General features: G+C 34.9%; 1 protein-coding gene across 1 annotated transcript; it reads right to left on the minus strand.

The window, feature by feature from the left end:
- Positions 1-586: 586 nt before the first annotated feature.
- LOC109177179 (ribosome production factor 1) lies at positions 587-5064 on the minus strand. The gene is made up of 11 exons (XM_019326489.1): positions 4604-5064; positions 4294-4374; positions 4100-4195; positions 3917-4000; positions 3670-3739; positions 3457-3539; positions 2921-3000; positions 2331-2429; positions 2048-2153; positions 1015-1104; positions 587-863 (listed from the first exon to the last, which is right to left on the minus strand). The coding sequence occupies exons 1-11, from the start codon at positions 4847-4849 to the stop codon at positions 825-827; spliced, it is 1074 nt and encodes a 357-aa protein (XP_019182034.1). The 5' UTR covers positions 4850-5064; the 3' UTR covers positions 587-824.
- Between the last annotated feature and the right edge of the window lie 8200 nt (positions 5065-13264).

Consider the following 13264-nt stretch of genomic DNA (forward strand, 5'->3'; position numbering starts at 1 on the left):
TAAGTGATGTCAACTTCATCAAACCATAAACCATATTTATGCTAAAGGCATTGGTAAATTATGAGTCACATAATCATTATCTTGAACCTTTTTTCCCATTTACATTACCACCTTCAATCGTAACATCAAGTCAAGCGACAAACCAATATGTTAAAACCTTGAAGTCTCACGAGAACCATTCTTTAATGATCTCAACTTTACTAGACTAATCCTAAGCTCACATGACCCCGCACCTAGAGTCACTGCGAAAGTGAATCGCAAACCACGCAATCAGATCCTAGTCTTTTTATGCACACAAACAATCCAATAACCTTATTGTTTTTAATTGAATTTGAACCCATACACTGCCGATCTAACCATGACCTTTAAGTCAAGCGACAAACCAATGCCACACACTAGACCCATTCTTATAAACACATTTGCTATATTTTCAACCCAAGGGAGGTGCAGCCAACCGTTAGGCCTCAACTCTCACAAAAGGGAAATTGGTCTCTCAAGTCTCAACAACACATCTTTTATCCTGTTCTAATGGGCACTGAGCTGCACTACATGCTGACCTAGCTTTGTTTCGAGTATGGCATTCACAAAAATTAATGATATACTTGAAGAATATATAATATTGCAACTAATTCTCAACTTGACTGTCAATACAAATATAAGCCGCAACAAAACATGTGAGCTGAATAAACTTACCGTAACAAGGAAAACATTAGCGACGACTTCTACATAATTATGCAACAAGAATAAAGTCTAAAGATTGGTTTATGCCAGCTTGGGGCCAGGGTGTTGGGTGTATGATGATACTGAAACTCCATGGCAAAGCATCACAAGAAAAATCTCCGACGACTGGTATCCATCTCCGGCTGGATTCAAGAGTAAACAGAACAATTCTCGAACAATTAGAAAGTTGCATTATCTGACAAAAATAAAGAACAAAAGCAAAAAAAAAAAAACAAAAAACAAAAAACAAAAAAACAAACAAACAAACAAACAAACAAACAAACAGCAGTTCACCTTATGAACCCATTCATATTCCCCACCCTTTGTATCAAAGGTGCCATGCTGGAGGCTAATTAATTTCAGCGTAAAACGTGGACCACATTCCTGCAGAAAGAAATTGCAAGAGATTAACAAAAGACTTTAGAATTCACAACCCAGTACTAGGTAGGTCAAAAACTACTATGTTCTCCAGTTTTTCAGAGAAGTAACACACTGAGTATCCATTTGGAGCACCACAACCTAACAGCTCGGTCCCAATATTATATAGTTGAGGGCTTCACTTTTTCACGAAACAGAGGACACAGTATGGGGATGCCAGATTGATGCATTAGTTTTTGTTGATTTTGTTGTTTACTTGTTAGCTCTCTTATACCGAACTCCTAAGGACATGAATCCATCTAAAACTCCTCACTTGAAATATGCATTGCAATTCCTCAAGGGAGGTGAGCAATTAGACCACCTTAGTCCTCCCCAATTCCACTATATGTAATAAGTTGAAATTGGTTCCTAACCTATTTATGTCTTCCACTGTGTATGTGGGTGGGTCCACATTGTATTATGTATTCCCAAATTACCCTGACATGCTTTAGAAGACATTTTGCAGAAGTTAAGGGTAAGGCCTAAGAGCTCATTAAATTAAACTAGAATCTTTAGATCCTCCTAGGTTTAATAGATGGTGCCACTGTTGAATCAGATATGGCACTTGAGTGAGTGGCATATCGAAAAGATTCCTATGCCTCGAACAAGAGACATGGACATCTGAGAGGAGGCACCTACTGTGACTCTGTGAGGGAATGGTCGTTCACAAGACTAAGGGCTTAGAGAGAAAGCAAAGAACTTCATTGACAACATGTCCGAGGAAGTGAATGTGACAGTCAAGGCAATGCTCAATTCAATTGAATCAATATATCAAGAAGTTCATTACATTACTAATGGGCAATCAGGTTCAGGTTAACAATACAGAACAACAGTGCCTCCTGAGTCCTGGAAGTTTAAACTATAATCTAGAGTCATTATAAGATAATCCAAAAAGGACTAGAATCCAAACCTGAAGACGGGCAACAACTTTTTCCTGGGGGTTAGTCTGGTCCTCATTCTCTTTGCCTTTTTTCCCTTGTGAGTCCTGTTTGCCTTGCTTTGTCTCAAATATATAACTAGAAAAAATGAGGTGAAATCATCATATGGCACTTATTAGAACTAAATGAAGACATGTAAGTCAAGAAGAACCATTAACTACATGATGATTAAGGCATCATACATTCATACTTGAGTTCAATTGGTAGTATAAAAACATCTGAAAACACCACTAACAAAGAGAAATGGCATTTTACCGATGATGGCGGAAAAAAATAAAATCACGCTGGTTGTGAAATGTTACAACTCTCCGGCCTTTGAAATTGGGATCTTGTGGAAAAAGTGCTTGAATCATCCTAGATCAATAAAAATAATTAAAAATAATTAAAAAATAAAATAGAATAAATGATAAATTTAACACATAAACCAGCATACAAAAGAAATATTAATTATAAGTAAAGTCCAACCAGAGCAAGGCTATTGCAGTTTGGGTTTCAAGGTTTCTAAGGGGTTGGAGTTAGAATGGTAGATGCAACCATGCAACTATTGCCTTTGAGAACAAAGAGGTTGGACAATACTTCATCCTGTGACTCAAAGGTCATCTCAATGGGTCATAAATGCAAACCCAAATATCCTAAGAATTATATGGCCATCAAAGTAGAAATAATACATAAAATGATACTTAATGTGAAGCTAAAACTTCAGTTAAATTATACAGTCTAGTAAAATGCTTAGACAAGTGAATGGGACAAAGTAATCACATTCAAAACCTTTTCAGATACAATCTCCAACAGTAAAAATACTGGCATCAGATCATAGTTATCACTTTTAAGTACAAGGGCCTCACCTCCCTATTCGATGCCCCAAACGCGTAGTGAAGTTGGCCAAAACTAGCTCTGGTATGTGACTAGTTGGATTTCCATGATTCTGAATACAAACCAAAGAGACCAGAGTAAATAACATAGATACAAAACCTTACAAGTATTGAATTTCAGGCCTTGTACAGAAACATGTGAATCATATAATTCTGGATCATATCGGGTGTTTCAACAATCACATGTTGATGTTCTACTTCATTATAAACATTAGAGTTCTTGCCGAGATGAATTTCAATTCATGCATATCAATTAAAGGAAATGCTTTCTTGTTGTCTCATAGTGATTGAAAAAATGATTAGTCTAACATTGAGCTATCAATGAAAGTTCTTGCCCAATAAGCTATCTTGGTGTTCTCATGGGTAGGGGGAAGCAAATCCTACTGAATTAAAAGTAGGATGCAATGTCAGCAAGTTTTCAGTAATCAGAATACAAGAAACTGATGTAATAATATGAAGATGATGCTTTTTGGGACGAGGCAATGGCATAATATAAAAATATATCACACCTTGAGATCCTTCCGTAGGACAAGTCTTGAGAGCTTAAAATGAGCTGTAGGACCATCAGGTAGCCCTATGATGAGTAGAGCATCTAATGGGGGAAAGAAAGTCAAATAAGTAATCAATAAAAAGCATCAAAATTGAACAGCAGTTACATTCAGTAGAAATATATGAAGAGGTAAAATTAGAAGCAACAAAGTAATATGGCTCAGAATACAAACCTGGTTCCCAACGATTAGTGTGTACAACGATAATGGAAGTAAAATCCCTTCCTTTTGCATATTCAACAATCTGAAAAATCACATGATTCTATAAAACTTAGAAATAAATACACTTTATTTTGTTAGGTAAAAATAAGAAGCTAATATGTGGCACAGAAACTCTATAATACTCCACAAATAAATTTGGATTTTCATGTATGCAAAGGAGAAAGGAAACTGGTTTAGAAAAATGTGTGCAAACAAGAACCTTTTTTAGGTCATATGTCCCTCGCTTGTAGTAGTGAGCATTAGGAATAACAGAGAGCAATTCAGTAATAAATGCAGGCCCCCTCTGCACAATAGGAGATACAGTGTAAGTGTCTCAAATTGCAAGGGCTAGATTTCAAATATACAAATGTAACAAAGATGTATAAAGGCAGGGGAGGCATACTGTGGATTTCAACCGGGACGTTGTGATCAAAATCTTAGGAACTTGGTCTTTCCTGAGTACAGCACTAAATTCATCCACATCATTGCTAGCAAAGAGCTGCCAGTTCAGAAGGTCAGTAAAAGAATTATTCATTTTGAGTGTGAAACATAGCAGAGTAAGCACACCCCTATCAAATTAGAAAGGCAATAGTTAACCTCTTCATCATCAGGTTTGCAGACAGTCTCATCAGCCTCCCTGGTATTCTCTATAGTGCGGGGGATCTTCTTAGGAGGAAGCTATTCATAAAAACACAACACAAGGCATAGGCATCATTAGAATCAAATGCATTTAAAAATTCAAAACAGGAAACACTACAACACCCTAGAGTGAATAAAACTTGCACAGCATATGCATCATAAAAAATCAAAAGCATTCAAAATCTCCAAAAAAAGAAACATTAAACTCTAGACCCGGAAAATTAGCTTATGCAAATGGAATAATTTATGGGAAGTGGCAGGGGCAGACCTCTTCACCGAGCTCCAGAGCCCTTTTTTCAGCAGCTTCGCGGGCTTTAGCCTTCTTGCGCTTGTCTAGCTTCTTCTCCTGCTTGAGCTTCGCATGGACAGCAGATCTTTTTTCCTTGTTCTTTATCGAGGATGGCAGCAGAGTTTCCCTCGTGTTTTGGTTCTCTCTTTTGGTATCAATGGAAGTGCTAGCTTCTCCGTCGTCCCCCTTATCGCCGCCATTGTTCTTCCTCCGTTTTTCCCCCATTGGAGTAGAGTTTAGCTAACTGCTGTGCGGGGAAAACTTATTAGGGATTTGAAATTGAAGGTTTGTCTACGAATCGGACCTTATCGCCTTGTCGGGCGCCGCCGTCGAGTTCGGTAATGGCGGTAGGCCGTCGCTATGAGTTTATGACTGAATGAAGAATTGAAGATGGACAAGGGAGTGAGGCAACGTCAAGGAATTATGAATTTAGGAACTAGGGTTTAAGTCTCACAAATGCAAAATAGGTCTGTTATCTTTTGTTTCTTGCGATTTTAGTCCCTTATGTGTTTGGTTCATGCATTTACACAATTTAAAACAGGGTTTGATTTGATTACCTCTTCAATAAAAATTCATTCCCTAATTAAAACAGGTAGCATTTGTTATTGGTAATTTAATTTTAAATTTAGATTTTTTTCTTTTTTGGTTTATATTGGTGCTTTGAATGTCATTATAATAAGATAAATTGCCTTAATTTTTATTTTTGTATTTTTAAACGTTTTATTCTTATTATAGGATCATACATCATCAAATATCAATATTGGTAATCATTCAAATTCCACCTTATTATTAAACATGCAAAATACTTTCACCAGCATTCCAAACTTTGTTAGTCCTACCAAAGCATTTCGGCCACCCCAAATGACCCAACAAATTGCTATACATTTCATTTGTAGACCAATGTCAACCTGAGCAAACCACTTCTGAAACCATGCCACAAAGTCATCCTCCGCTGCTGGGAGATGGCAGTTTACCCCAAGCCAAAAACGATTGAATACAGCTGTAATCAAAGAAAAGATGGCGGATGGTTTCTGGCTCCTGACTCCTGTCGACAAAGATGACACCTAATATCCACATCCCGTCGTCTTGAAGATAATGCCACCATAGTTGGCAATACGCCATGCAAACACCACCATATGAAATTTAAAACCTTTGGGGAATATCAAATTTCACTAACATTATATCATAACATGTTCGGTCTATTTTGGTGGTGTCTAGATTATAACATGATATCAGAACATGTTCAGTCCACTTTGGTGGCGTCTAGATTATAACATGGTATTAGCTGTTTGAGATGGGAAAGAATATGGTGGACCACCCTGCAAAAAATAGCAAAGTTGATTCAATCTATTTCTAAAGTAATGGAGGTCTTCTTTGAAGCCTGAGGTTTCTCTGCAGCCTGGATGCCCTCAAGCAATGCAAGTAGGGTTGGAGATTAGGATATGCAAAAGAAAATGAGGGTAATTTATTGCTGACAAAATTTTTATGTGTTTGCTTCATTGAAGTTCATGTATAGTGTTCAAACTAATAACGTATCGGAAAAATGCGAGCCTCATTATTGAGTTTCTCGTGTCATTTGTATGGTTCTGGACTGTTAGCGTAAAAATTAACACCCAAAATATTTATAATTGAATTGTTTCCATTTTTTTTATTTTGTTTCAAATTTTATTTTATTTTTAAAATTTTGGGGCATGAATATTATTTTTAATCATTTTTTATTCATTCGATTATCGAAATTAAAATATTTTTTTATTTTTTTTAATTAAAACTTGTTCTTTAGAGTTAGTGTTTTTTTTTTAAATAAAAAGAATTAGGTTTAGTTTCATTCAGGTGATTGGTAATCGTCACATATATTAATTTGCTATTGCTACAATTTTTTTCTCACTTTCTAGATGTGCTTCTATGACATTTTCTTTATGGTAACCGTCACTTTCTTGTATGACCATTTTTGTCTAAAATTTTTGATTTATTGGAGGCCATTGAACCCGTCACCAATGAAGTTAAAAAGATTAAGCATAATTGGAAAGATTTTATCAATGCAAAGGAAGTTGAGATCACTCGCCTTTTAGTTTTAAAGGATGACTTGCAGAAGCTTATAAACAATGGTGACGCGGCAGTATTTGAGGCCATGGCCTTAATTGCTCAAACCAGGGACTCCCCTAAGCAGATCAATAAAGAGCTGGAAACATGGTCGTTCCAATAAAAATTAGGGCATGTGCGATATCTTAATTTTGGAGCCCTCTTTTTCAATAATTTCTATATTTCTATATATAAATAATAGTTTTTCAAGACGATGTATTAAAATATAATACTGTATAAAAATACATCTAAATTTCGTTTAAAAAGTGAAGTTTGGATATCAACTCCTTTCAAAAGTTCATTTTCAATAGAGATAAAAGCTATTGATATCAACTTTTGATATGATATACATATAATTTTTTTTTTAAATATGGGCCCCCAAAAATTGGGGGCCCATGTGTACCTGCTCAGAACCGGCCCTGACGGGAGAAGGTATACAATTTATTTTTTGAATCAGTTCTGGTTTTGTCTTGATTTCTTTTAAATTTTAATAAATTGTCTGGGTTTGATTTTACATATAATTAGAGAAAATAATGTTGTCTTGGGGGAGGTATACAGTTCTCATTTTGTGTGAATCAGTCCTAGTTTTATCTTGATTTCTTTTAAATTTTAATAAATAGTTTGGGTTTGTTTTGATGGGTCCTTATAGAAAATGAAGCTGGTTTGGATGAATCCCAATCGTTTACTTAATCTCAGTCCAGTTGTATGCTCAATCCCTGTCCCAATCGTCTGCTCAACCTCAGTCCAAGTTTGCTCAATAAATAAAGAGGAGATGGCTCCTTTGAAGGACCAATTTGACAAAAAGGTTACAGATGCCGACAAGCTCATACATCAGTTGTTTGAGTTGAAAGAGAATATGGTTGACTACTTTGCAAAAATAGGAAAACTGGTTCACTTTTTCAATCTTTTAGCGTGGTTTGGTCCATGTTCACTATATCCCAATGTTAGATTATAACATGGTATTAGAGACTGTATCAGAGCATGTTCGGTCCATTTTTGTGGCGTCTAGATTATAGCATGATATCAGAACCTGTATCAGAACATTTTATGTCCACTTTGGTGGTGTCTAGATTATAAAATGGTATCAGAGCATGTTCGGTCCACTTTGGTGCATCTAGATTATAACACGATATTAGTTGTTTGAGATGGGGATAATTAAATCAATTACAAAATTTATTTGGGTGTTCTTATTCTTAGAAAGTCATCACTTCATCATCATTTAGTGCTCTCACCTTGCTATTTGTTTTTGTATTACAAAATTTACAGAATGGGTAAGGGTAAGGAGAAGAAGGAAATTACATTTAAATGCAAAGATTGCGGAAAGGCATTCAAATGCAAGGTATTAGCATTATATCATAACCTGTATCCGAACATGTTCGGTCCACTTTGGTGGTGTCTGGATTATAACATGGTATTAGCTGTTTTAGATGGAAGAAAATATGGTGGATCACTCTGCAGAAATAGCAAAGCTGATCCAATCCATTTCTAAAGTAATAGAGGTCCTCTCTGAAGCCAAAAAAGAAAATGAAGAGAATTTACAGAAAATTTTTATGTGTTTGCTTCATTGAAGTTCATGTATAGTGTTCAAACTAATAACGTATCGGCAAATGCGAGCCTCAATTTAATGAGTTGCTCGTGTCATTTGTATGGTTCTGGACTGTTAGTGTAAAAATCAACACGTTATCGGTGACATGTCTACATCTCTACAAATGTTACCGCAAATTATTTCTAATTGAATTGTTTTCACTTTTTTATTTTATTTTTAACATTTTTTGGGCAAGAATATTATTTTAAATCATGTTTGATCCATTCGATTATCGAAATTAAAACATCATTGCTTTCACCACATCTAAATGTGAATCTAGCTCTCTAATCTTGAATTGTTTTCACTTTTTTATTTTATTTTTAACATTTTTTGGGCAAGAATATTATTTTAAATCACGTTTGATCCATTCGATTATCGAAATTAAAACATCATTGCTTTCACCACATCTAAATGTGAATCTAGCTCTCTAATCTTGTCCACCATTGGCTGCAAACCCTTGATACCGACCTCTGTTGGAGATAGTGTAGTGTCCTCAGTTGTGGTGATAGGTGTGGGTATGGTTTTAATACTCGGAGTGGCTGATTGATTACTCTCATCGGACGATTTATCCCTTCTTTTACCCACAAGCCCAATTAGGCCACTCAGCGTATCACTAATCATTTCTATTGTTGATTTAATACTAATTGTAGCCTCAGAGGATTCAATACCAACTGGGGAGGGCTTACCTTCAATGCTATCCGTGCTACTGAATGAAGACCCAATAGATGATTTTATACCTTCACTAAGAGGTAACTGCTCAGGGGTGAGGGGATTCAGCCTCACCCTCCGGCCCCAATGATTTACGAATGAGCATCTTTGCTTCATTCATATTTTGCTCCGCCAATTTCAATTTGGCAAGGGCAACTCGACTGTCCTCTAAGTATTGGTTCGATATCATCAACTCGTTTTCCAATAGTGAAATTTCATTAACCAAGAATGTTGTTGTTTGCAGTTTTTTTTTTAATTATTATTATTATTATTACAGTTTGTTCATTATTATTATTATTATTATTATTATTATTATTATTATTATTATTATTATTATTATTATTATTATTATATTTATTATTATACCCTTTTGGTCATTTTACATGTTAACCGTTAATCTAAACAACTAATTTTATCAAACATATTTTTACAAACTGCTGGTATAATCCGTTGGTCAAACCCGCTAACACAATCCGCTATTTGTTAACCGTTAATACAATCCGCTACAGCTAACCGCTGATTGCCAAACAAGCCCTATAACATGGTATCAGAGCATGTTCGGTCCACTTTGGTAGCTTCTAGATTATAACATGGTTTCAGAGCCTATATCAGAGCATGTTTGGTCCACTTTGGTGGCATCTAGATTATAATATGGTATCAGTTGTTTGAGATGGAGGAGAATATGTTGGACATTCTGCAAAAATAGCAAAGCTGATTTAATCTATTTCTAAAGTAATGGAGGTCATCTTTGAAGCCTGGGATGCCCTCAATGATTCTTTAGCTCAAAATGCTAATATGCGAGAGCTTTTAAAGAAAAAAGACGAAGCAGTATCAGAAGGTATATAGTTCATCTCTTCATAGTTTTGTTTTTATATGTTTGAATCAGTTCTTGGAACTGATTGGCGGTTTACTTCGTTTTTGGTTTGGGTTTGTTTTTACAAATCATTAAAGAAGATGAACAAATCAAAACGGTCGTCGACTCCTTGTCTACAAAATCCCAGTTTGCTCATGATTAATCCCTGACTGCTACTGCTTGATTGATAAAGGAACATGTCATGCCTTTGAATGTGCAATACAACAACCTATATAAAGAGGTAAACAAATTGATACATGAGCTACTTGAGATGAACAAGAGTTTGGTGGGCTACACTGTAAATATTCCGGGGATAATTGGCACAATTTCTAGAGACATGCAGTTCCTCTTCGAAGCCAGAAGGCCTTGGAGCAAACCATGCCCAAATTCAAGGAGGCCTTGGATCATGGCAAGTAGGGTTGTCTTGGAGAATGACGTCTTATTACTACAGTCCATAAAAAGGCACCCTTCATTATCTTCTAATACAAAAGCTCTGTGATCAAGGGGATTTGAGAACACAACATGAACATCTTCATCATTAGCTCAAAGATAATCTCTCAAATTGTAACACCTCCAAATTCTAAATACAGAAGACCAAATAGATGCGGAAGCGAATTCAAAACTTTAAACTCAATAGGGTGTTATGCCATACCTAGTTATTCTAAACTCAAATGCATAGGCTACAAAGGTTCTATCTACAATCCAAATACAAGATTCATTAATCCCATTACAAGTAACTATAAAGCAATTGAGGTTCTAATCTAATCAACTATACCATAATAAGCAATTCTCGCGGTACAAATTCTTCTCCGCGCTCTTGACTAGCCACAAATCCAGATCCTGAAAACATGCTTTTAAAACTTTAGCGAAAGGATGCAAAGTAATTAAATTCCACTCCAACTCGTAAAACTACATACATATACTTTTGTATTCAAAATAGGTTTGAGACTGACATATAGAATATATTTCAACTTAACCAATTCAATCACAAGGGAGTCCAGTAGACTCATACTCAAACAAGAAGATAGATTCAAGACCAATTCAAGAGAGAGACTACAACAAAATGCTCAACTCAACTCTAGAAATACTATTACTACTATTACAACAATACCAACGTAACGTTTAAATTAATGGCCTGTTTAAAAACTCAGTAAATATTCTTTGAAAAAATAATTTCCAAAAAAAAAAAAAAAAAAACTTATTTTTATAAGACATTTACATTTTCTAGTTGTACGTGAAAGACATAAAATAGTAGTATTTGTCTCACTTGACTAAAATTTAAAAAATATTATTATTTTTGTTTGATTTATTTTCTAAAACAATTAACACAAATCTAAGTTATTTCTTATAAAATATTAATTATTTTAATAATATTAATAGTAATTATTTTTATTAAAACAAAGTAATAAATTAAAAGTTATACTAGTTATAAAGATTAACAATAACTATAATAAAAATATGTAAATAAATATTCAGATGAAGTGGGGTTTCCTGAATGCGATGCTTCGTGCACTTAGTTTTGTGCCATGATGGGTTAAGTTGATTATGTTGTGTGTTACCACTTCCACTACAAAATTGTAATTAATGGGGTCATGGCAGGGCCAATCATTCCATCTTGTGGACTATGGAAAGCGGATCCCATATGCACTAACCGCTTTATCACCCGTGCCTACTTCAAGAAGCTAAAAGAGTGGGAAAACTCCATGAATTTCGCATGTTAGAGGTGCTCCAGCAAACTCCCACGTTTTCTTTGCGGACAATAGCCTCCTATTTTTTAAAGGTACATGGGGAGAAGATGGGAATTGAAGAAATTAAGCACTATTTGGATCAATATGAACAATGCTCAAGGCAAGCCATTAATTTGCATAAGTCAACTACTCCTTTCGTCCCATTTTATGTATCTGGCTCGGTTAATGAGGCTTGACTGAAGTATTTTTTTAATTCAATTTTTCATAATATTAAATTTAGTATTAATATACAAAATTTATATATTTAGAAACTACACAAAAAGTACTATTAAACACAAAAAATCAAACTTAAAAATAATAAAAAAAATAAACAAAGAAGACAGAGTTGGTTTGACTAATGAATAGTATGTAAGATAGATAAAATGAGACAGAGGGAGTATATCCTTCCACAGGAACATCCTCGAAGTGGTAAGAAGATAATTGACCAACTTCTTTAATTAATGTGAACAAAACGAAAGGGTTTGATAAGTATCTGGGACTATCATCAATAATGGGATGCAACATGCGCTTTGTGTTCGCCTACGTTGAGGATAAGTTGTGACACAAACTAGGGAGTTAGAACAAAACATTCATCTCTGGAGTGGGTAAGTATATTCTACTAAAAATGGTCACACAAGTCATGCATGCCAACATACATTATGCGCGCCTTCCTCCTACCCAAAACCATTTGTGCCAATCTTGAGAGACTCATGAACAAGTATCGGTGGGGAGGGAGGGGGGAGGGGTTCCAATGGCAGAGGCATGAGTTGGTATGCATGGAATGACTCATTTTAGTAAATTACATTTTTTCTGTTTGGTTTATTTTTCCTGAAAATGAACATATTATTTGTTAAATAATAATAATAATAAGTGGTGGTGGTGATAGTGGCGCTATGGTGGTGGTGTGGTAGCAACGGTGGTGGTGGTAGTGGTGATTGTGGTGGTAATTAATGGCATGGTGGTGGTCGTGGTGGTGGTGACAGTGATGGTAATAATAATTAGGAAACTAGCTTGAAAATATATGGAAGGGTAGATAATTCATAAGTATATAAATATAAGAAAATAAAGAATTCGAAAAATATCTTTGGACTAAAATTCTATGAAAGACATTTTATGTCAAATTGGATCTTTTTTCCGTTGACCATAATAAATACTTTTCTTTAACTTTATTTTCATTTAATACCCAAACATGGGGAAATCTCGAAAATGACTTTCAAAAGTCATTTTTGCTGAGTTTCAAAATAGACCCTTAGGCCATCTCCAACCCATTACACCAAATTTTACACCAAAAAGAATATTCTTAGAATATTCTTACACCAAATTTTATTCATCTCCAACCCATTACACCAAAATTATTTCTACACAAAAATAATTTGTTTTCTCATAAATTATAACTTTTATTTTTTACTTCAATTTTTTAATATGAAATTTAATTGTAATGCAAATAAAATTTTTATTCCACAATAATATAACATATAACAACTATTACATTTAATTTTCAGAATTACCATATAGTTGCCACAAATGCTCAATCAATGCATTACGAAGTGCATAATGCGCTTCTCTATCTTTTATTTGTCTATGTCGAGCAAGAAATTCTTGAAATAGAGTAGCTTCATCTCTACGTATATCAACTTCAATAGCCGGCGCTTCTCTCCACCTTTGTATATCCGCTTGCTCATCACGTT

Source organism: Ipomoea nil, unplaced genomic scaffold, assembly GCF_001879475.1.
Source record: "Ipomoea nil cultivar Tokyo-kokei standard unplaced genomic scaffold, Asagao_1.1 scaffold0802, whole genome shotgun sequence".
Taxonomy (NCBI): domain Eukaryota; kingdom Viridiplantae; phylum Streptophyta; class Magnoliopsida; order Solanales; family Convolvulaceae; genus Ipomoea; species Ipomoea nil.

Excerpts from the sequence above, each read along its gene's own strand:
- LOC109177179 (XM_019326489.1), bottom strand. The coding sequence starts at position 4,849 with ATGGGGGAAAAACGGAGGAAGAACAATGGCGGCGATAAGGGGGACGAC. Across the intron at positions 3,740-3,916 it reads GGACATATGACCTAAAAAAG|ATTGTTGAATATGCAAAAGG; the intron begins GTTCTTGTTTGC and ends GTGATTTTTCAG. Across the intron at positions 3,001-3,456 it reads TCCTACGGAAGGATCTCAAG|AATCATGGAAATCCAACTAG; the intron begins GTGTGATATATT and ends GTTTGTATTCAG.